Here is a 22,469-nt window from a genome sequence, read left to right on the forward strand (position 1 = left end):
GCGCTGCGGCCACTAGCGCGCCGATAATCAGTTTCAGCGCCCAAGCGGGGCGCCGAAACCCCTGTTTAGCGGCTGCTTTCCACTTGGTGCGCTGACACTGAATATCCCGCTTGCGCAAGTGGATCCGCGCGCAGCGGTAATTCCGGCGCCCAGGCGAGCTGGGCGCCCCAAAATGAATTTCTAGGCCAGGAGACCTTGAACAGAAAATATTCTCCTCATTTAAGTGCTATTTTTATTAATAAAAAGTCAGAATTGGCAGTAGTCAAAGCCCAGCCATAGTGGGAGTGTCCTTCCCTCTTTTATTGGTTCAGGGACAAGGAGTGTACCATTCCTGGCTCGGGGACAAGGAGTGTACCATTCCTGGCTCGGGGACAAGGAGTGTACCATTCCTGGCTCGGGGACAAGGAGTGTACCATTCCTGGCTCGGGGACAAGGAGTGTACCATTCCTGCAGACGGGGCCAACCTTTAAAAGGAGTCCAGTTGGCATCCCAGTCCTGCTGGATCCCATTCAGCAGCTGGGCGCCAAGAGAAGTCTCTTAATTACTCACTTATGTTTGGCAGTGAGGGGATTTGAGTCCATGTATTAAAAAAAAACCTTAACCAGTGGAACACGTGAGCCTTCAAATGCCACTGTGACAACAAAACACCAAAAATCCATTAAAATACCAAATGAAACTAATTTTTTAAAAACTTCATCTAAAATGACAAATAGAAGACAGATTGTAGTCCCACTGTGTCTGCCTCGATGACTAATTATCTTTGAAAAGTAAAATCCCACCCATCTAAACACAAGATGTAATAGCAGAATACTTGGAAAACAGTGACAGGATCGGACAAAGTCAACATGGATTTACAAAAGGTAAATCATGCTTGACTAATCTACTGGAATTTTTTGAGGATGTAACTGGTAGAATAAATAAGGGAGAACCAGTGGATGTAGTGTATTTGGACTTTCAGAAGGCTTTCGATAAGGTCCCGCATAAGAGATTAGCGTGCAAAATTAAAGCACATGGGATTGGGCGTAAGGCAAACAGGAAGCAAAGAGTTGGAATAAACGGGTCTTTTTCTGAGTGGCAGGCAGTGACTCGTGGGGCACCGCAGGGATCGGTGCTAGGACCCCAGTTATTCACAATATATATTAATGATCTAGATGAGGGAACTAGATGTAATATCTCCAAGTTTGCAGACGACACAAAGCTGGGTGGGCGTGTGTGCTGTGAGGAGGATGCAGAGAAACTCCAGTATGATTTGGACAGATTGGGTGATTGGGCAGATGCAGTATAATGTGGATAAATGCGAGGTTATCCACTTTGGTGGCAAAAACAGGAAGGCAGATTATTATCTGAACGGCAATTGATTGGGAAAAGGGGAAGTGCAATGAGACGTGGGTGTTCTTGTGCACCAGTCGCTGAAGGTAAGCATGCAGGTGCAGCAGGCGCTTAAGAAGGCAAATGGTATGTTGGCCTTCATAGCGAGAGGATTTGAGTACAGGAGCAAGGATGTCTTACTGCAGTTGTACAGGGCCTTGGTGAGACCATACCTTGAGTATTGTGTGTAGTTTTGGTTGCCTTATCTGAGGAAGGATGTTCTTGCCATGGAGGGAGTGCAGCAAAGATTCACCAGACTGATACCTGGGATGGCAGGAATGACGTATGAGGAGAGATTGGGTCGATTGGGCTTGTATTCGCTAGAGTTTAGAAGAATAAGAGGGGATCTCATTGAAACCTATAAAATTCTAACAGGACTAGACAGACTCGATGCAGGAAGGATGTTCCCGATGCTCGGGGAGTTCAGAACCAGGGGTCACAGTCTAAGGATAAGGGGTAAGCCATTTAGGACTGAGATGAGGAGGAATTTCTTCACCCAGAGAGTGGTGAACCTGTGGAATTCTCTACCACAGAAGGCAGTTGAGGCCAATTCATTAAATATATTCAAGAAGGAGTTAGATATATTTCTTAAGACTAAAGGGATCAAGGGATATGGGGAGAAAGCAGGGACAGGGTACTGAGTTTGGATGATCAGCCATGATCTCATTAAATGGCAGAATAGGCTCGAGGGGCTGAATGGCCTATTCCTGCTCCTATCTTCTATGTTTCTATGTTTCTATTACCCTGACCAAAATAGTGTGTGTATCTATATGTGTATCTATATGTGTGTATATGCATGTGTGTATATATGTGTGGGTTTGTGTGTGTATATATATACATACAAGTCTGTGTGTATATGTGTATCTATATGTCTGTGATATATACACTCACCAGAAACAGCAGCCACTCTTTTGCAATACATGATCATTTCTGACACGTTCCACATGAAGTAATTATCCTATCTAATGCTTTCTCTATTTCAGTCCGTGTTCATTCAAAGAACCATTTCACCCCCTGTAGCCTGAGCTCTAATCTTCCTTGCTGTGGCGTGTACAAACATCGCAGCAAAACCAAAATAGTTTAAAAATAATATAATTTCTTTAGTAAGCTGTGCCCTGAATTCAGAGGATTTATCTGCAGTCAGTAGGAAGTACAGAAGGCAAGTCCTCATTGATATACCACATGCAGGAAGGCTCCTCTGTCCCTGCAGCATTACACAACACACCCACTGACACAGATAAGTGAAGAGCGTTTCATGGTTACCAGATTATTCGCTTAGTTGGAATATGCAGTCTTCTTCAAGGGTGTTCCCTGTGTGTATATGGTGTACAGAGTCTGCAGTATTTAACTCAACAGGGCAGGGGAAATCTAAAAGGGGGGAAAAAAAACATTCACGGTGAAAGAACATAGGAAGAGGAGTAGGCCACTCGGCCCCTTGAGCCTGTTCCGCCATTCAGTTAGATCATGGCTGATCGGTATCTTAACTCCTTATTACACTTAAAAGCTTCTTGGGCACCATATCCTTTTTTCGTGCAAAGGGGGAATGTGAGGGGTCCAGCTTAGTAATGAGAAATTTACAGCAAGTTGTTTGTCAAGCAAGAGCCCGTCAGCCAGATGACGACAGGAAGGATTTACTGTAATAATTTTACAGTTCAATGGTCTGAAATGGACTTCAGTAAATAAGGTGGATTGAGTCACGTGCTATTGTCCATTATAAATCTGCCAAGCCTGCGCTAGGTGTTAATCTGACCTAAACCAGGCTGCGTTCTCCGTGACCGGCGAGAGATTTGCATTCATGGTGCACAGCGGTACAGGCCCTGAACAGAGAATTTTACAGCACAGAAACAGGCCATTCGGCCCAACTGGTCTGTGCCGGTGTTTATGCTCCACACGAGCCTCCCCCCACCCTACTTCATCTAACCCCATCAACATATCCTCTTATTCCTTTCTCCCTCATGTACTTCTCTAGCTCCCCTTAAAGGCACATGTGCTATTCGCCTCAACTACTCCTTGTGGTAGCGAGTTCCACACTCTCACCACTCTCTGGGTAAAAGAAAGTCTCTCCTGAATTCCCTATTGGATTTATTAGTGACTATTTTATATTTATGGCCCCCTAGTTTTGGTCTCCCCCACAACTGGAAACATCATCTCTACATCTACCCTATCGAACCCCTTCATAATTTTAAAGACCTGTATCAGGTTACCTCTTGGTCTTCTAAAGAGCCCCAGCCTGTTTAGTCTTTCCTGATAGTATAACCTCTCAGTTCTGGTATCACCCTTGCAAATCCTTTTTGCATTTTCTCCTTCTATATTTTTGTAACACGGAGACCAGAACTGTGCACAGTACTCCAAGCGTGATCTTAGTGTGACCTAGACTGCCTGTGGAGATGCTGTCTGCACCTAAGGAGCTCGGACATACGTGTCAGTTAGTTGCATTGAGCGATGCTGGTTGGTTTATAATGAGCAATGGTCTGTGTGACACAGGTGCCCTGTATGTGGGCTCCTCTTTAAGGGCCAGTGTTTTCTCTCTACAGCAGAGATGCCTCGCAACGATTGACTGTATTTAAGGACTTGTAGGGGCTGATTTACGCTGGGAGACAATTCCCATTAGTCTTGGGGCAGGGGGAGGGGGCACTTTTTAATATCAAATCTCATTGAGCGTTGACTCTTGCTGTGCCCCACACAAAACTAAATCGACCTTGCCTCTCCCCCACGTTTATGCTCGGGTCCTGGCAGCCTTACCCAAGTGACCCACCGTCACACGTGAGCCCATGCAGCGAGCGTTGGCTGGCTTCTCACCCGTGGGAGGCATCGCCACCAAGCACGATCCTGTCCCTCCCCCGGCAACCGCAGACACGCCTTTTCCAGCTCAAGCCGCCAATTGGGAGAGGGAGCTCTGGCTGCCCAGCGCCCCCTGCCGGTCAGTGCATCAGGGCGAGGGCAGGATCAGACTCTAGATGTGTACCAAGCCTACTCGCTGTCCAAGCTGACTCGAGTGGGGTACCAGAGGGCGTCCGACACCCGTGGGACTGTACCCCCCCTCCCCCTCCCCACCACCCCCCACCGGACGAGCCGGCATCCTCAGGGGAGGAGTTGGGCGGTGGGGATGGGAGGAAAAAAAAGAAACAGCAAGACATTTCTCGCTCTCTAAAGGGTTAAACATTTTTGAACAAAAGCCGTAGAGATTGAAGAGACCGGCATAAAGTGGGAGGAATAAGGGGGAAAAAAAGGGACGATTATATTGTCAAAAATTAGACTTTAATATTGATATAAACTGCAGGAAAAGTGACAATTCCATTCTCTCAGGTGCATCTTCACAGACTTTTACTGTCATTAAAGGCGGTGATTTTTCCTCTTTGACAGCTCCATATAAAGGTCAGACGCCTTCACCATTCAGGTGGCTGCTGCTGTCAATAACCCAGGAGCGATGAAGGGTCACAGCAGCTGAGTCCCTGACACTGCTCAGCACTGCTAAAGCTGAGGCACACACGGTGTAATTAGCTGGGAATAGAAGCTGACTTTACATCACTCTCTCTTTCTCTCTCTCTTTCTCTCCTTTCTCTCTCTCCTTTCTCTCTCTCTCCTTTCTCTCCCTCTCTTTCTTTATGTCTCTCTCTCTCTCTCCCTTTCTCTCTCTCTCTCTCCTTTCTCTCTCTCTCCTTTCTCGCTCTCTCTTTCTGTCTCTCTCACCCTTTTTGTCTCTCTCTCTCTCCTTTCTCTCCCTCTCTTTCTTTATGTCTCTCTCCCTTTCTGTCTCTCTCTCCTTTCAAATTCAAATTCAAATTGCTTTATTAGCATGACAAAGTACATCTTATGTTGCCAAAGCACTGAAAAAACATTTATGGTTGAACACATAAACGCAGATCTATCCGTACAGTGTATAAACAGATATATCCCTGTGTGTATAAATATACACTCATATAATATGCATATAATCTTTTCTTAGGTTTAATGGTTGTCCCTCTGCTTATGGCAAGCTGTAACATAGTTTGCCGCTAAAGTTACGCAATTTCTCTGTTCCCCTAATAGATATGGGAGTTTTTGGTCGTCATTCAAATTTTTGAATTCAGGGCATATTTTTATGAATTTTGTGTAGAAATTCCCCCTTATGCCCTGATAGTTTCCACAAGCTGTGAGGAAGTGCATCTCTGTCTCCACCACTCCCTGACTGCAGTGAGAGCATATCCTGTCCTCCCTTGGCAGCCAGGTCTGCCTGTGTCTGCCTTTTTCAATGGCCAGGCTATGCTCACTAAGTCTGTACCTAGTCAAGGTTTTTCTCAATTTGCTATCTTTTACCGTGGTCAGGTATTCAGCCATGGTGTATTGTCTGTTTAGGGCCAAGTAGCAATCGAGTTTGTTTTGGGTTTTTGTTGTTTCTGTCCAATAGGTCAGATATTTTTCCTTTTGTTTAGTGACAATTGTGTTGGGTCGAATTCTCTGTGCTACGATGTCACTGTCCTGGAGCTGGTTATTATTAGTAGTGTTAGTAGTTTCTTCACTGAGTCCCAGGACTAGTTGACTGAGGGGACTCTTCTTTATGATCCTCTCTTGGCATTTCAGGGCTTCGTAATGATAGCAGTGGGGGTTGCTCATTTTTAGGTGTTTCCAAAATTTGGTGGCTCTTTTTTGGATATTAATTAGTAGTGGATATTGGCCTAGTTCTGCCCTGCATGCATTGTTTGCGGTTTTCCTCTGAGTCCGGAGGATACTTTTACAGAATTCTGCATGTAGGATCTCAATTGGGTGTTTGTCCTTTCTCTCTCTCTCTCTCCTTTCTCTCTCTGATCACACGTCACCTTCCAGAGAGGTCCATGCAGAAACTAATTCGATCGTGTTGCTTCAGACAAGTGGCAGGAACATAATGTGCATATATATGTATGTGTGATATATCTATCTATATAGGAACAAAAACCCAGGGTCTGATTTTTCTCTTGAGTGTGAAATGGTCCCAGTGTTCAAGCCAACGGAGACTTTTAACATTTTTATTTTCAATAAAAGTTCTTCAATTTCCCCCCCCCCTTATCTGGAGGAGCTGTTCTGTGCTCTGGTACCTTGCCTAATTCGGGCATTTTTTTGGCAGGTGGGTTCAAACAGTCAGCGTTGACTGCCTAGAGATTGGTGAGCATGTGGGACGCGCCACCACGAGGTGTAGTCGAGGCGAAGAGCATAGATGCATTTATGGGGAAGCTGGATAAACACAATGGGGAGAAAGGAATAGAAGGCCAAGCTGGTAGGGTGGGAGGAGGCTGGTGTGGAGTGTAAAAACTGGCGTGGACTAGTTGGACCGAATGGCCTCTTTCTGTGCTCAAATATCAATGTAATTCTATGTAAAAAGAGGCATCACAGCCAAACCCAATTCTGTTGAAACCCCGATGTGTGTGTGTGTGTGTATAATATATAAATATAGCTAAATTCCCATGCACCAGCTCAGCAGCAACAATGGGGCCAAATGCATTCACTCCATTGTCGGTTCTAGTCATGGTCACGTCAGTCATCTGATTATATATACTCACACACGTACATATGCTTTGGGGAGGGGGGTGAGAGGAATCACTCGCTAGCAATCAGTGGTTGAGAGGCAAGATGAGATCATAAAGAACTTATTTACGATGTCTCTACAAATAGCAAGCAAAGGAGCCATCTTCATCCTGGCTAATTTTCTCCTCTCTCCTACCCCTTCCCCTGCCACTTCTCTAGCCCAAAGGGTGTGGAAGGCAATACCCCTGCTAAGATCAGCTCGTTCAGCACAGAGCGGGATAGGAAACCAGAGGCTTTCCTGGCCTGGTTGGTGCAGTTCTGCCCATGGCGGTCCAGCTTACCCACTGAGCCACCAGGGTAGGGAGCTGACTTACCCCATGAGGTGCCATGCAGCTGGCGTTGATGCCAAGCGAGAAGTGAGATTAGGACGAATTTCTTCCCCGCAGCTCAGTGGAGCCCTGGAATAGACCCCCCGCCCACCCCGCGAGTCAGCTGATGCTCCGTCAATAAACCCCTTGAGAAAGAACATCTACTTCGAAGCAGGATTCAGGACTGGCGATCTTTAAACCCTGTGTGAAACCCACGGGTCATGGAAAGGTCACGCCCACGAAGGTGACTGGTCAAGAGGCGCGTAGGGTACGTTGGAAGGTTAGGGTAGGTTGATGTGTCAGCCGTGTCTCAGTGGGTCGGAAGATTTTGGGTTCAAGTCCCACTCCAGAGACTTGAGCACAAAATCTCGGCTAACACTCCCATTGAGGGAGGTGCTGCACTGTCGGAGGTGTTGTCTTTTGGGTGAGACATTAAACAGAGGGGCCCCGTCTGCCCCCTCAGGTGGCAGTATTTTCAAGAAGAGCAGGGGAGTTTTCCCCGGTGTCCTCAACCAACACCTAAAACAGATTATCTGGCCATTTATTTAATTGTAGTTTGTGGGACCTTGCTGTGCGCAAATTGGCTGCAGCGTTTCCTACATTATAGCAATGACATAGAAACATAGAAAAATAGGAGCAGGAGTAGGCCATTCGCCTCTTCGAGCCTGCTCCGCCATTCAATATGATCATGGCTGATCCTCTATCTCAATACCAGATTCTGCTCTCTCCCCATACCCCTTAATGCCTTTTGTGTCTAGAAATCTATCTACTTCTTAAATATATGCAGTGACTTGGCCTCCACAGCCTTCTGTGGTAGAGAATTCCACAGGTTCACCACCCTCTGAGTGAAGAAATTTCTCCTCATCTCAGTCCTAAATGTCCTACCCCTTATCCTGAGACTGTGACCCCTCGTTCTAGACCCCCCAGCCAGGGAAACATCCTCCCTGCATCTAGTCTGTCTAGCCCTGTCAGAATTTTATACGTTTCAATGAGATCCCCTTTCATTCTTCTAAACCCTAGTGAATACAGGCCTAGTCGACCCAATCTCTCCTCATAGGACAGTCCTGCCATCCCAGGAATCAGTCTGGTGAACCTTCGCTGCACTCCCTCTATGGCAAGTATATCCTTTCTTAGGTAAGGAGACCAAATCTGCACACAGTACTGCAGGTGTGGTCTCACCAAGGCCCTGTATAACTGTAGTAAGATAGCAAAATACTGCGGATGTTGGAAATCCAAAATAACAACAGAAAATGCTGGAAAAACTCAGCAGGTCAGGCAACATCCGTGGACAGAAATTTGAGTTGACGTTTCGGGTCGAACCCTTCTTCAAAACTGGAAAGAAAAGATAGATCGGAGGCAGGGCTTACTAACTGTAGTAAGACATCCTTGCTCCTGTACTCAAATCCTCTTGCAATGAAGGCCAACATACCATTTGCCTTCCTAACTGCTTGCTTGCACCTGCATGTTTGCTTTCAGCGACTGGTGTACAATGGCACCCAAGTCCCTCTGTACATCAACATTTCCCAATCTATCACCATTTAAATAATACTTTACCTTTCTGTTTTTCCTGCCAAAGTGGATAACTTCACTGCATCTGCCATGTATTTGCCCACTCACTCAACTTGTCTAAATCGCCTTGAAGCCTCTTTGCATCCTCCTCACAACTCCCACTCCCACCTAGTTTCGTGTTGTCAGCAAACTTGGAAATATTACATTTGGTTCCCTCATCCAAATCATTGATCTATATTGTGAATAGCTGGGGCCCAAGCACTGATCCCTGCGGTACCCCACTAGTCACCGCCTGCCAGCCCAAAAAAGACCCATTTATTCCTACGATAGCAAAATACAGCGGATGCTGGAAATCCGAAATAACAACAGAAAACGCTGGAAAAACTCAGCAGGCCAGGCAACGTCCGTGGAGAGAGAAACAGAGTCAACGTTTCAGGTCGAAACCCTTCCTACTCTCTGTTTCCGGTCTGTTAACCAATTTTCAATCCATGCCAGTATATTACCCCCAATCCCATGTGCTTTAATTTTGCACACTAACCTCTTATGTGGGACTTTATCAAAGGCCTTCTGAAAATCCAAATACACCACATCCACTGGTTCTCCCTTATCTATTCTACCAGTTACATCCTCAAAAAACTCCAGTAGGTTTGTCAAACACGATTTCCCTTTCAGAAATTCATGCTGACTTTGTCTAATCCCGTTGATATTTTCTAAGTGTCCTGTTATCACATCCTTTATAATAGACTCTAGCATTTTCCCTACTACTGACGTTAGGCTAACTGTTCTGTAGTTCCGTGTTTTCTCTCTCCTTTTTTAAATAGTGGGGTTACATTTGCCACCCTCCAATCTGTATGAACTGCTCCATAATCTATAGAATTTTGGAAGATGACAACCAATGCATCCACTACTTCCATGGCTACCTCTTTTAGTACTCTGGGATGCAGATCATCAGGCCCTGGGGATTTATCAGCTTTCAGTCCCATTAATTTCTCCAGCACTATTTTTTTACGAGTACTAATTTCCTTTAATTCCTCCTTCTCACTAGACCCTTGGTTCCCTAGCATTTCTGGGAAGTTATTTGTGTCCTCTTCCGTGAAGACAGAAGCAAAATATTTGTTTAATTGCTCTGCCATTTCCTTGTTCCCCATTATAAATTCTCCCGTTTCTGACTGTAAGGGACCTACATTTGTCTTCACTAATCTTTTTCTTTTTACATACTTGTAGAAGCTTTTACAGTCCTCTTTTATGTTCTTTGCAAGTTTACTCTCATACTCTATTTTTCCCCTTCTAATCAATCTCTATCTTTCAAAAGTACTTTATTAGATGCAAAGAGCTTTGGCATGTCCTGAGGTTGTGAAATGTGCGATATAAATGCACGTCTTTCTTTTCTCTTTAGGTTTGGCTCCAAAAAAGTTCGCTTAAGCTTTGCTGAGGAGATGGAATGGGCTAGGTAGAGTCTAAGAAGCTCTTATTATAGGGGTAATTTTTATGGGTTAACACTGGCAGCGTCGAGCTTCACAAGAGAGGTGCGTATAGTTGGAGATGGGGCATGGGGGTGACTGATTTATGGCACGCACAATTTTCCATCCATAATATCAAGAGGTGGCAAATCCTGTCGGCCATAAATTGGGTGTGTGGACCTCTGTGCCCAGATTTGTGAGGGGTGCACCCGTTATACATAGCTCTGTAGTGAGGTACTGAGGTGGTTTTATTTTCTAATTGAGAAACTGAGCTGTTGAGCCAAGCCCCACAGTGCAGGACACACCAAGGCCGTAAAGAGTAGAGGAGAACATGGTATTTTCCAGTCCTGCGTGTTCCTATGTCTGATAGTCAGTCAGTCTGGCTGGTTCCAAACTTCAAAACGGACTACACAGTTCACTACTTGGATCCCTCAACTGATTGTTCTTGTCAAACCCCTGCTAGAATTTTGTTAGCAGTCCTGGTTGCACCCTGGGATAGCCCATTCCAAACATTCACCGCTCTCCAATGCGTCCATTTACTTTCACTCTTAAACATCAAACTGAGGCCCTGTCCACCTGCTCAGGCTGATGTAAAAGATCTCGTGGACTATTTGAAGAAGGACAGGCAGGCTCTCTCAGTCCCTGGTCCAACAGTTGTCCCTCAACGCCACCAAAAACAGATTTTCCGGTCATTTATCTCATTTACTGTTTGTGCGATCTTGCTGTGCATAATTTGGCTGCCACGTTTCCCTACGTTCCAGCATACTTCAAATGTACTTCATTGGCTGTGAAGTGCTTTGGGAATGTCCTGAACTCGTGAAAGGCACTAAATAAATGCAAGTTCTTCCTTTAGATCCAAATCTGCCTGCACTTGATTGTTCTCAGCTACCCCCCCAAGCCGCCCACCAACCTTGGTATAGTAGCAAATTTTGTGTCTCAGCATTCTTGCATTCAGCAGCGGTCTCACGGGAAGATGAGGTAAATAAAGATGCAATGATTAGATGAAGGGTTTAATAGGCGGTAGATCGTAGGAGGCACGGACGACGGGGAGAGGGAAGAGATACCACGGTATTGTGGTCCGAGGAAAGAATGAGTTCGAGGAGGAGACAGGATTTCACGAGTCTTGACTTCAGCCAGCGACACTAATGGTGACGCTTACAGGTTTCACCCCAGGGGCCACGGGTAATATTTCAGTCCTCTTCACCATCCCCAGGGTTCCAACGCAAATGCACATCCAATCCCAGGGCTCTTCAGGGGAAGTGTTCTCAACGTCAGTAACTTTGAAGCTGAGGAATGGTTGCGTTGGGTTGTAATGGATTTTTGATAGCTGTAATTATTGAAATATGCCACACAGATGTGGCAAAACAGCTTGACAACACTTGAGGGTAACACCCGCTCAGTGATGGATTGACAGTTCTCCTGTCACATTTATCGAGGGAGGATTTTATTTATTTCTATTTTTTACAGCGGTGGTGTCCCCTCTATTGATCTAACTATGCCCGCTAGATTTAGATGGTGCATGTCACCCAAATAGCAACCCTATCTAAACAGAAACATAGTACGAGATCTTGTGGCACTCTTTCGAAGAACATCAGGGGGGTTATCTCAGTGTCTGGGCCAACATTTATCCTTCATATCCACATAACAAAAGCAGATTATCTGGTCATTATCACATTGCTGTTTGTGGGAGCTTGCTGTGCGCAAATTGGCTGCCGTGTTTCCCACATTACAACAGTGACTACACTCCAAAATACTTCATTGGCTGTAAAGCGCTTTGAGACCTCTGGTGGTCTTGAAAGGCGCTATATAAATGTAAGTCTTTCTATATAAATGCAAGTCTTTTTTCAACACCACCAAAAACAGATGAACCTGTCAGTTACCTCATTACTGATTGTGGGACCTTGCCTTGCACAAATTGACTGCTGCATTTGCCTACATTGCAACAGTAACTACACTTCATACAATTACTTAATTGGCTGTGTAGCAGCTTGGGATGTCATAGAGTGCCAGCCTAGGTTTTATGCTAAAGTCTCTGGAGTGGAGCTTGAAGGAAGAGAAACGAAGGAAGCTACCAGCACAGCCCATGGAGTGGGAGATATGTGAACAATGACAGACAGAAAAAGACCCTCTGGCCCATCCAGCCTATCCCACACAACTGTGATACCTGGTGAGACCCCTGCTGAATTCAGGAGTTTTGATTGGCCTGATAATACCACAAATCTGGTGGAAGGCTGCGGTGGGGGCAGGGAGGAGGGGACTGTACTCTGAATGATAACATAATGAAAGGTAGTTCCAGTGTGAAAGCCAAAGTTTCCTCTTATGATTTCTAAGAAATGAGTTTGCTTTCTGTTCTTTTTAAAGCTTTTCTCTCTCTCTCTGTTTTTCTCTCTTTCTGTCAATTGCAACCCCTGCGGCTCCCTCCTGACCTGGAGGTGTTGACTCCTTCACTGGGTGAAATTCCAAAGGGGGAGGTCCTCCTCCAGGACCTTGCCCAAGTGGTCATTGTGTCTGTGTGTCAGGGGCTTCATGGGGAACGTCACAGCCAAGCCTGATCCTGCCCTTGTGACTTCAACACGTGCACTTTTTTTTTGAAAGAAAAGAAAGACGTGCATTTCTATAGCGCCTTTCACGACCTCAGGGCATCCCAAAGCGTTTTACAGCCACTGAAGTACTTCTGAAGTGTAGTCACTGTTGTAATGTCGTAAACGTGGCAGCTAATCTGCGCACAGATAGGATACAGTTCCGTGGGAGTAAAGCGCTCTCTGATACCAATCCAATAGATATTCCTGTGTTAGAATCGGCAGGTTGTTCGACTGAGGGAGAGGTAGGTCATCGTAGCCGAGCCTGATCCTGCCCTCGCCTAACATCCACAAATGCCCTTTCCAACAGAGGGACAGCATTCAGGAGCAGGAACACTGTCTGATTGATGTCCCTCCTCGCCCTAACACAGAGAGGGCGCATTGGCCCATAGTAGCGACTCAACTGAGACCAGGCCGGGGTTGGAGCCTGGGACATTCCTGGTCGGTGTGACCCCAATTCAACGGCCATTAAGCCATTGGATGAGACCCTCAACAATTGCTACGTTTTTTAAAAGCAATTATTACCAAAGTCCCTGGCAATTTTCATTAGGTCTTGTGAGTGGGTTCTCACGTAGTTAGGGTTGCATGCCAACCCTTCAGAATCATCCTGGCGTCTCCAGGAATTAAAGATTGATCTCCTGGATGCTGCCGCGAGCAACCTGGGAGAAAAATCAAGTGTCCTTTTTCATTTTCTTTGAACACTTTTTTATTTATTAGTTGTAACAGTATTGGAGATGGGAAAAAAACGGCTGTTTGACCAACAGTCAAGGATCAGCCAGTTGGATAACGAAGAGACTGCTCGCTTTCCAATTGGTTCAGGAAGGCGGTGTGACGCGTGGATGGACCAATGGCGGAAGCGTGGGCGGGAGTGGGGCGGGCGGGGGGGCAGTTGGAGATGGGGAGGTCATTTGATGAAACCTCCAGGGACCCGGCCAACCAGAGTTGCTCTTAATCGGTCGGTGCAGCAGGAGTTAAAGGCAGCCTCAGCCCTAAATGTGTCGGAGCAATGTTCCTGTCAGATGAATGGCTGTATTCAGTCGGAAGTATTGCTCGCTCGCAGGTTTTTTTTCTGTGGTAATCATTGCTGTAAAGTAACAAACCTCGGTGTTCGCTGTGGAACAAGTCCCCCTGTGGGAAATCCAGGGACTGGGATTTTTCATGCGGCTGTTCTCAAAATTGATTTTTTTTTTTCTTTCTCTCTCGGCTTTTGCACTTTTCGAAAATGAAAAGCTATTGAACACAGTAAATGACAAGGGGGAAGAGCTGTCCCATCCAGCCTTTCCAGAACATTCCGAGCGATAGGTTCTGCACACCCAGTGCTGACTCTGCCATGATTTGGCTGACATCTTCAATAATGGATTGTGTCTGCGACTAAAAACACAAGAGAGGCTGAATGAAACAATTGGCTTTCACGGCATTGAGTATTGATCCTCATTTTGCTTATAAAGGATTTTTTTTTTTTTTTTGCTGATTTATGTTCATTCTCCCTCCCGGGTATGTGCAGACTGTGTATCAAAACTATTCAGGTTAAATTCACGTCACAAGCTATTCTCTCTTCTCCACGCTCCATTTTCACATGTCCTCAGAATGTCCCAAAGTGTTTCACAGACAATACAGTGCTTTTCAAGTATAGTCACTGTCGTTACGTATGTACACGCACGCAGCAAATTTGCGCCCAGCAGGGCCCCACTAACAAATTACTGCAGATAAATAAACAGTTAACCTATTTTCTTTTGGTGATCTTGGTTGAGGGTAGAATGTTGGCTAGTGCCATGGGATCTTTTACATCCACCTGAACTAGGCTTAACGTCTTTTGGATGAGATGTTAAACCGAGGGCCCGACTGTCCTCTCAGGAGGATGTAAAAGATTCCCACGGCACTATTTTGAAGAAGAGCAGGGGAGTTTTCCCTGGTGTCCTGGGCCAACATTTATCCCTTGATCAACATCACTAAAAACAGATTATCTGGTCATTATCACAGTGCTGTTTGTGGGAGCTTGCTGTGCACAAATTGGCTGCCGTGTTCCCTACATTACAACAGCGATGGCACTTCTAAAGTACTTCATTGGCTGTAAAACGCTTTGGGATGTCCTGAGGTTGTGAAAGGTGCTATAGAAATGCAAGTATTTCTTCTTTCATCCAGCGGACGGCACCCTCGACAGTGCAGCTCTCCCTCAGTGCTGCACTGAAGTGTCGGCCTAGACTATGTGCTCAGTGTCCTGGAGTGGGGCTGAACTGGATTCAGCTGCCCGCACGCTGTGTCTTCGATCCCTTTAAGAACGCATTTATAGTAACGTATCGGACACTAAATATGAAGCAATAGCCTGAGGTAGCTGTTAAGTCTGTGTGTTATAGTGAGAATTACTACACAGACCACAAGAGTAAATTCAACAGGTCTTTACTGGTTGGAGGTCGGACTATACTGAATACAATATTATTACACTGTGCTTATATACCGGTGTGGTCACCACCGGTATTACGTATACAGCAGCCAAAGAAAGTAGCACCTTTCTTAAGGTGGACCAGGCTTAAGTTCTCTTAAGGTGGAACAGGTTACATACACCACAATCCTCCCTTTTTAGCTTAACAGTCATATCCCCAAATAAACATAACATATATACATATATAACTTCAGGTATAACAGTTCAAAGGTTCAGTCTCTCAGGAGGCTTTCTGATTCGGCTTGGATAACGCCTTTCAGTGGTCTCTGATTCTTGTTGTTGAGGTGCCTCCTCTAGTTGGTTGCCAATGTATTGGGTGTCATCATCATCAAATACATTCTCGGCCGGGGTGGATGCTTCAGGTTCATGAACGTCTTCCACAGCTGTCTCTGTCACAACCATGGGTTTGACCCTTGCTCTCGACTCTACCAGTTGATCCGCATGACGCCTTATCACATTATGACCAATATCTACGGTGTACATCAGAGGTCCTTGTCTGGCCCGGATTGTTCCGGACTGCCATTTGTCGTTTTCATAGCCCCTTGCCATCACTGGTTGTCCTACGTCGAAAGTTCGAGTGGTCTTGCTGTTAATATGCCGAAACTGTTTGTTTTCCACTTCCCTCCGCACATTTGGTTTTAACAAGTCCAACTTGGACCGCAACCTCCTGTTATAAAACATCATAGCAGGACTTTGGTTAGTCACGGCATGATCGGCGTTTCTATATGACATCAGGAACTTATCGACCTTGTGTTGCAGCGGAATCTGATCATCATTCATGGCCTTAATAGCCTTTTTGAATGTCTGGACAAATCTTTCAGCCAACCCGTTTGTCGCCGGATGATATGGGGCAGAAGTATAATGTTTAACTCCATTCTTATTTAAGAATTGTTGGAATTCTTCCGATACAAACTGTGGTCCGTTGTCCGAACAGATCTGTTCTGGCAATCCGTTCCTTGCGAATATTGTTCTTAACACCGCAATTGTCTTTTCTGAAGTAGTGGTATTCATCTTGATGACTTCTGGCCATTTGGAATGTGCGTCCACCGCGATTAGGAACATGGAGTCCATGAATGGACCAGCAAAGTCAATGTGTACGCGTTGCCATGGGGCTGAAGGCCATTCCCATGGGTGTAGCGGTGCTATCGGAGGTGCATTTTGCACTTTTTGACACCCAGCGCAGCTTTTCGTTAACTCCTCAATCTGTTGGTCAATACCCGGCCACCATACGTAAGCCCTAGCAAGACTTTTCATTTTAACTCCCCCCCCCCAGATGACCTTCATGTAGTTCTTTTAAAACTCTTTCCCTTAACTTGGGAGGAATAATCACTCTTGTCCCGTACATCAAAGTACCATGGCAGACGGACAGCTGGTCTCGCCTTGCCGAGAATGCCGGTAACAGAGGATCACCCCGTGTTGGCCATCCTTTCACTGTCACCTCGTAGACTCTGGACAGTGTCGGGTCGTTCCTGGTTTCTCTTTCAATACTTGCGTTGGTGACAGGTAAACACTCGATAATGGTCGAATGAAATAACTCAACAGGGTCAACTTCCGTCGTGTCTTCATCATCAGGTAGTGGCAGGCGCGACAGGCCATCAGCATTGCCATGCTGTTTCATACCTTTGAATTCTATCTGATATTGATGTGCCCCTAAGAAAAGAGACCATCTCTGGAGACGCTGTGCTGTCATCACCGAAACACCCTTCTTAGGGTTAAAAATGGACACCAACGGTTGATGGTCCATCAGAAGTGTGAATTTTTGGCCCTGTAGGTAATGATTAAACTTCTTCACTCCCCATACAAGGCTAAGGGCCTCCCTATCGATCTGCGCATAGTTGCGCTCAGCGGAGGTCAATGATCTGGATGCAAACGCGACTGGCCTTTCCGTGCCATTTAGCAATTTATGTGAGAGTACTGCCCCAATACCATATGGAGAAGCATCACAAGCCAACCGAATAGGCAGTGTCGGGTTGAAGTGAGCCAACACTTCCTCTGAGGTGATCAATTCTTTGCTTTTGCGAAATGCCTTCTTACAGTTTTCGCCCCAGTCCCATGGTACCCCTTTCTGTAAAAGAGCGTTCAACGGATGCAGCACCGTGGATAGATTTGGCAGAAATTTATGGTAGTAGTTAATTAATCCTAGAAACGACCTCAACTGAGAGACATTCTCCGGAGCGGGAGCCTTTACAACTGCCGCTATCTTGTCAGGAGACTTATGAAGCCCCTCCCGGTCAATGACATGACCACAGTACGAGATCCGCTTCTGGAAGAACTCACATTTCTGCCGATTTACCCTAAGTCCATACTCTTTCAGTCTGTTGAGCACCAGTTCCAAGTTAGCGAGATGCTGTTCATCACCATCACCTGTGATCAGAATGTCGTCCAGGTAACATTGTGTGCCTGGAATTCCCTGTAATACCTGCTCCATGGCCCTCTGCCAAATTGCTGGAGCCGATGCCACACCAAAAACCAGCCTATTGTACCGGTACAACCCTCGATGCGTGTTGATCGTGAGGTATTGACGTGACTCTTCTTCAACCTCCATCTGCAAGTACGCCTGCGCCAGGTCTATCTTGGTGAAGTGTTTCCCGCCAGACAGTGAAGCGAAAATATCCTCAATCCGTGGAAGCGGATACTGCACCATGTGAAGCACCGGATTAACGGTGATCTTGAAATCTCCACAGATGCGAACCTTCCCTGGATCTCCTGGCTTATTGTTCGCAGGACGTTTCATAACGGGAACAATGGGCGTAGCCCACTCACTCCAATCTACTTTAGACAGTACCCCTGAACGTTCTAGTGCTTCCAGTTCCGCTTCAACCGCAGGTCGTATTGCATAGGGTACCGGTCTGGCTTTAAAAAATTTTGGTTGTGCATGTTCATCAATCTTGATGTTTGCCGTAATTCCTCTGTGTTCCCAGTCCCGGCTGGAACACCTCTTTAGCCTCATCCAATATTCTGGACAATCGTTTAGGTTTGACAGCTGTTTCCCCGGAATCTACCGTTAGTGCTTTCAAGGAGTGCCAGTCCATATTCATTTTCCTAATCCACTCCCGTCCTAGTAGTGGTGGACCTCCTTCAGGTAGCACATATAAGTCCATTACTTGGCTTCCTTCGCCCTTGTGGACCACTTCTACCTCTATTTTTCCGATGGGGTACACTCTTTGCCCCGTGTACGTTTTCAATATAATCTCCGTATCCTGTAAGGGAATATGTTGGAATAACCTTCTGTAATCTTTCTTATTCATGATCGCCAATGCCGATCCAGTGTCCAATTCCATTTTTACTTGGACTCCTGCTATCTTAAGAGTGACCCAAATTGTCTGGAGGTCTGTATCCTTACCAACGTTGTGTATTCTTAAGCTATCCAGTTCATTACTGCTAGCGTCTGAATCTGACTTCTGTTCAGTCAAACTGTTCTTTGTCACCTTGTGTACCTTTGCATATTTTCCTTGCGGTGACTTTTTATTGCTGGTCTTCTTTCCTGACCGGCATACTTTAGCTATGTGGCCAAACCTGCCACACGTTCTGCATTCTTGGTTTTTAAACCAACACTGGTTCTGATCGTGCGTTGTCTTTCCACAACGATAACATTTGACAGAACTCAAACCCAATTTGTTTGTACCGAGTTCCGGTGGCCGTAGCTGCATTACTGTCGTGCCTCTCGCTGCGGCCTCGTGTGCTGCTGCCATAGTGACCGCCTTCTCGAGAGACAGCTCATTCTCCTCGAGCAGTCGCCTTTGTGTATCCTGTTTAAATAAACCACACACAAATCTATCTCGAAGTGCCTCTGTCAGTCCCGTTCCAAACTGACAATATTTTGCTAGCTTACGTAATTCCATCAAATATTCAGCATTGCTTTCATTTTGCCGCTGTCTTCTATCGTAAAATTTAAATCGTTCTGCTAGCATCAGCGGCGTGGGGCTAAGATGATTTTTTAGGACAGTAACAATCTGTTCGAACGTCTTATCCGCCGGTTCATCTGGTGATAACAGGTGCTTCAATTGCCCGTATGTCTTCGCACCCATTAAGTTTAGTAATGTTAGTGCTTTATCTGTCTCAGGAATTTTATTTGCCTTACAATAGTTTTGTATGCGTTCTACATACATAGCCCAGTCTTCTATATCACTGTCGAAGGCATTAATGTTCCCATGTTTAGGCATCGTAGCAATTTATCGTATTTTTAATGATATCTAAGATGGCGGCTTCCCGCTCTTGCCGTCGTCCTCCGCCCACAAAATGGCGGTTTTCCCGCGCTTGGCGGCCTTCACCCGTCCCCCGACGCTGTCTCCGCTTCACCACGGCTCTCGCGCCTTCAGTTTCCCCAGACGCTGCGCCTTTAGCCTGAATGCGGCCCTTATCTCCGGTCGCGATCGATGTCCCGCGCTGCGCCTCTCGCTCGAAAGCGGCCCGGCCCTTATCTCTGGTCGCGATCGACCTCACCGCCCTTATTCCTCCGTCTTCCCAGCCCCGTCTGTACAGCCAACGCGGTTGACTGTCTGTCGCGTCGCTGCCCGGCTTACCCACCACGAGGTAGTAGAAGAAGCTGACAGTCGCCGATGGAGGCTTCGAGGTCAGGATGTCTTCTGCACTCCGGTTGCTCGATGCCTGCCGCTCGACGTGTCTTCCCGTAGGTGATGAGGGTGGAAACCTCTCTTCGACGTCCTGTCTGTGGACGAAGTCGCCGTGGAAATGACTGCAGCAGGGTAAGAATCGGACTCGTCGCCACTGTTAAGTCTGTGTGTTATAGTGAGAATTACTACACAGACCACAAGAGTAAATTCAACAGGTCTTTACTGGTTGGAGGTCGGACTATACTGAATACAATATTATTACACTGTGCTTATATACCGGTGTGGTCACCACCGGTATTACGTATACAGCAGCCAAAGAAAGTAGTACCTTTCTTAAGGTGGACCAGGCTTAAGTTCTCTTAAGGTGGAACAGGTTACATACACCACAGTAGCTCAGCATAAACTTTGCACCTTTATGGAAGAATGGTGGAGGTGTGTGCAGCCCATGAGGAAGCTGGGAGATGACAGAGATTGCCACTGTGTGTGTCTCGAGCCGTGACAGCAATGATATGCATTAAAAAAAAATGGGGCACTGGTTGGTACCTGAATTGAGATGCTTGCTGCTGACACTGGATGATGAAGTGGGAAAGTGTTCTATTCACCCCTTGCCTAGTTAAAGGGAAAAAAACTCACTAAACAAACTATGAAAGGTGTACGAATCATAGCTACAGCTAGAGAGCAGACATTGTGAGATGTGGTTTGCAATGTGATGAGATTTGTGATATGATGGTTGCACTGTGCCCCCAGCAGTGGGATCATGGATTGAATTGAACGGATAGTGATGGAGTATGGTTGCAACGCATGTGAAGTGAGACTGAGCAGTCTGACACGAATTCCGAGTGGTTCCACAGCAAAACAAAAAAATACTGTCTCTATTTTGACATCAATTGGCACACTCACTCAGAGAGGTGTCAAGGATGGCAAGTGTGAAAAATGGATGAGAGGTTCAGGTGTGAGCACCGTACTGGGGCAAGAGTATAAGGAGCTTTACCTGCACTAACCCGTACTGTACCTCACTTGGGGATGCTCCACATTGGCTGATGAAGTGGGAAAGCGTACCAGTCGCCCCTCGCCTTGTTAAGGGAAAAATAAAGTTGTAAGCATCGTCGCTCCATATAGATTGCAGGCTTTGTAAAAATCCAGCGAGGGATAGAGATTAGAGATCAGGTGGTCACAGTGAAGGCCAAAGGTGCAATAAACTTGGAATGATGATGAAAAGAAAGAAAAATCATTAATGCTGGACATGTGAAATAAGTGCTGGAATTACACAGCATCTAAAAAGAGAAAAGAGAGCTTCATGTTTCTGGGCGATACCTTTCATTGAATCACTTTGCACTGAGGAAGGGTTACACCCGAAACATTAACCTGTCTTTTCTTAGCTGCGGATTTCCAGCATTTTCTGTCTTTATTTTAATCATATTTGTGCTAAATTCTGTTTATCCAACATATCACAAATCATAAATCACAAATCATACTCTATATATATCACAAATCATACATCACATCACAAATTGTATATCACAAACCATAAATCACACTGTGTATCACAAATCATATTTCACAAACCAAATATTATATATCACTAATCATATCTCACATCACAACTCGGTTTGATGTTCTGTACTGTGGGCCTCGGGCCTCGAATTTCTCAATTTACAAGAGCCTGATCATCCCGATGGCACTGTACTAAATTCTGCCTCCTTTCTTTGGTTACAGCTGACCAGAGTGCCTGTGGAGGCGTGCGGACAGTACAAGACGTGCACTGAATGCCTGGGCTCCGGAGACCCTCACTGTGGCTGGTGTGTGCTCCATAACACGTGAGTACAGACCCAAACCCTCTTCGTCTCTTCCATTGTTGCCGTGCAACCCAACTGTTGTTTCGTGACGGGAAGGGTCACGCAGAGCATTTTCAGCCAGTGTTTGGTGACTAAGGGAACGTTTTTCTTGCACTCGGTACGAAGCAGCCAGTGATGCCGAAACAGTGCAATGTATCTGCCGGGGGAAGGCAGTGATTGATATTTAGTTTGCTTAGATTAATTTTGAAGACAATCATTTTGAACTTAGCTGCCTGGGCAGTAATGAGGCAGAGCGGATCGCCCGCCTGTTATAAAACTTGTCTGATTTTTCATCTCATTGATTACAGTGGATAAAGATCGGTCGGGTTCTACAAGGGCCGGGGAATCCACTCCCCCCACGTTACCACCCAGGCAACCAAGTTCAATATACACGCACTCCCGTTTCCTTCTATGAATCACCTTCTATCTCCACTCCCAAACTGGCTCGGAGGCTGGAACCAACTGGGGCTAGTATCCCGATGGTCATTTATTCTCACCAAGAGCAGGAACACAGGCTGATTTCCCCCAGCCCCCCTGCCGCCTGCCCTCCGCACCCCCTCCCCCACCCCCATTGCTAGCCCAGGGGGCACCGAGGCCCACTGAGAGTAGATTTACGTCATATGACCTTTGAGTTGTATCCAGAGGCTGTACTTGGAGAGAGTGCGACCTTATTTTGGCAGTGTGAATGAAGTATTATCTCTCAGCTGCCACCATCAAAATGGCCCTCATCATTGACCTTTAGCCTCTGCTACAGGCACACCTTAATAAAGTAGAAAGTCCTGTGCAAATGCGATGACTTTCCTGCCCTCCATTCTGTCCCAAATTTGCAGCCTCTGCCCAGCCAGAGGGGAGTCATTT

At 46.1% G+C, this 22,469-nt stretch overlaps 1 protein-coding gene across 6 annotated transcripts in view; it reads left to right on the top strand.

The window, feature by feature from the left end:
* Nucleotides 1–22,469, top strand: part of plxna4 (plexin A4) — a 691,435-nt gene that overhangs the window by 371,828 nt on the left and 297,138 nt on the right. For all 6 annotated transcript variants that reach the window (XM_086010677.1, XM_086010680.1, XM_086010678.1 and 3 more), the window contains exon 5: nt 21,493–21,593. In XM_086010677.1, coding sequence (XP_085866803.1) covers nt 21,493–21,593 — 101 coding nt within the window. The remainder of the gene's footprint in view (nt 1–21,492; nt 21,594–22,469) is intronic.

The sequence above is a fragment of the Somniosus microcephalus genome, chromosome 17 (assembly GCF_052327205.1).
Source record: "Somniosus microcephalus isolate GS21.2 chromosome 17, FLI_Smic_1.0, whole genome shotgun sequence".
Taxonomy (NCBI): domain Eukaryota; kingdom Metazoa; phylum Chordata; class Chondrichthyes; order Squaliformes; family Somniosidae; genus Somniosus; species Somniosus microcephalus.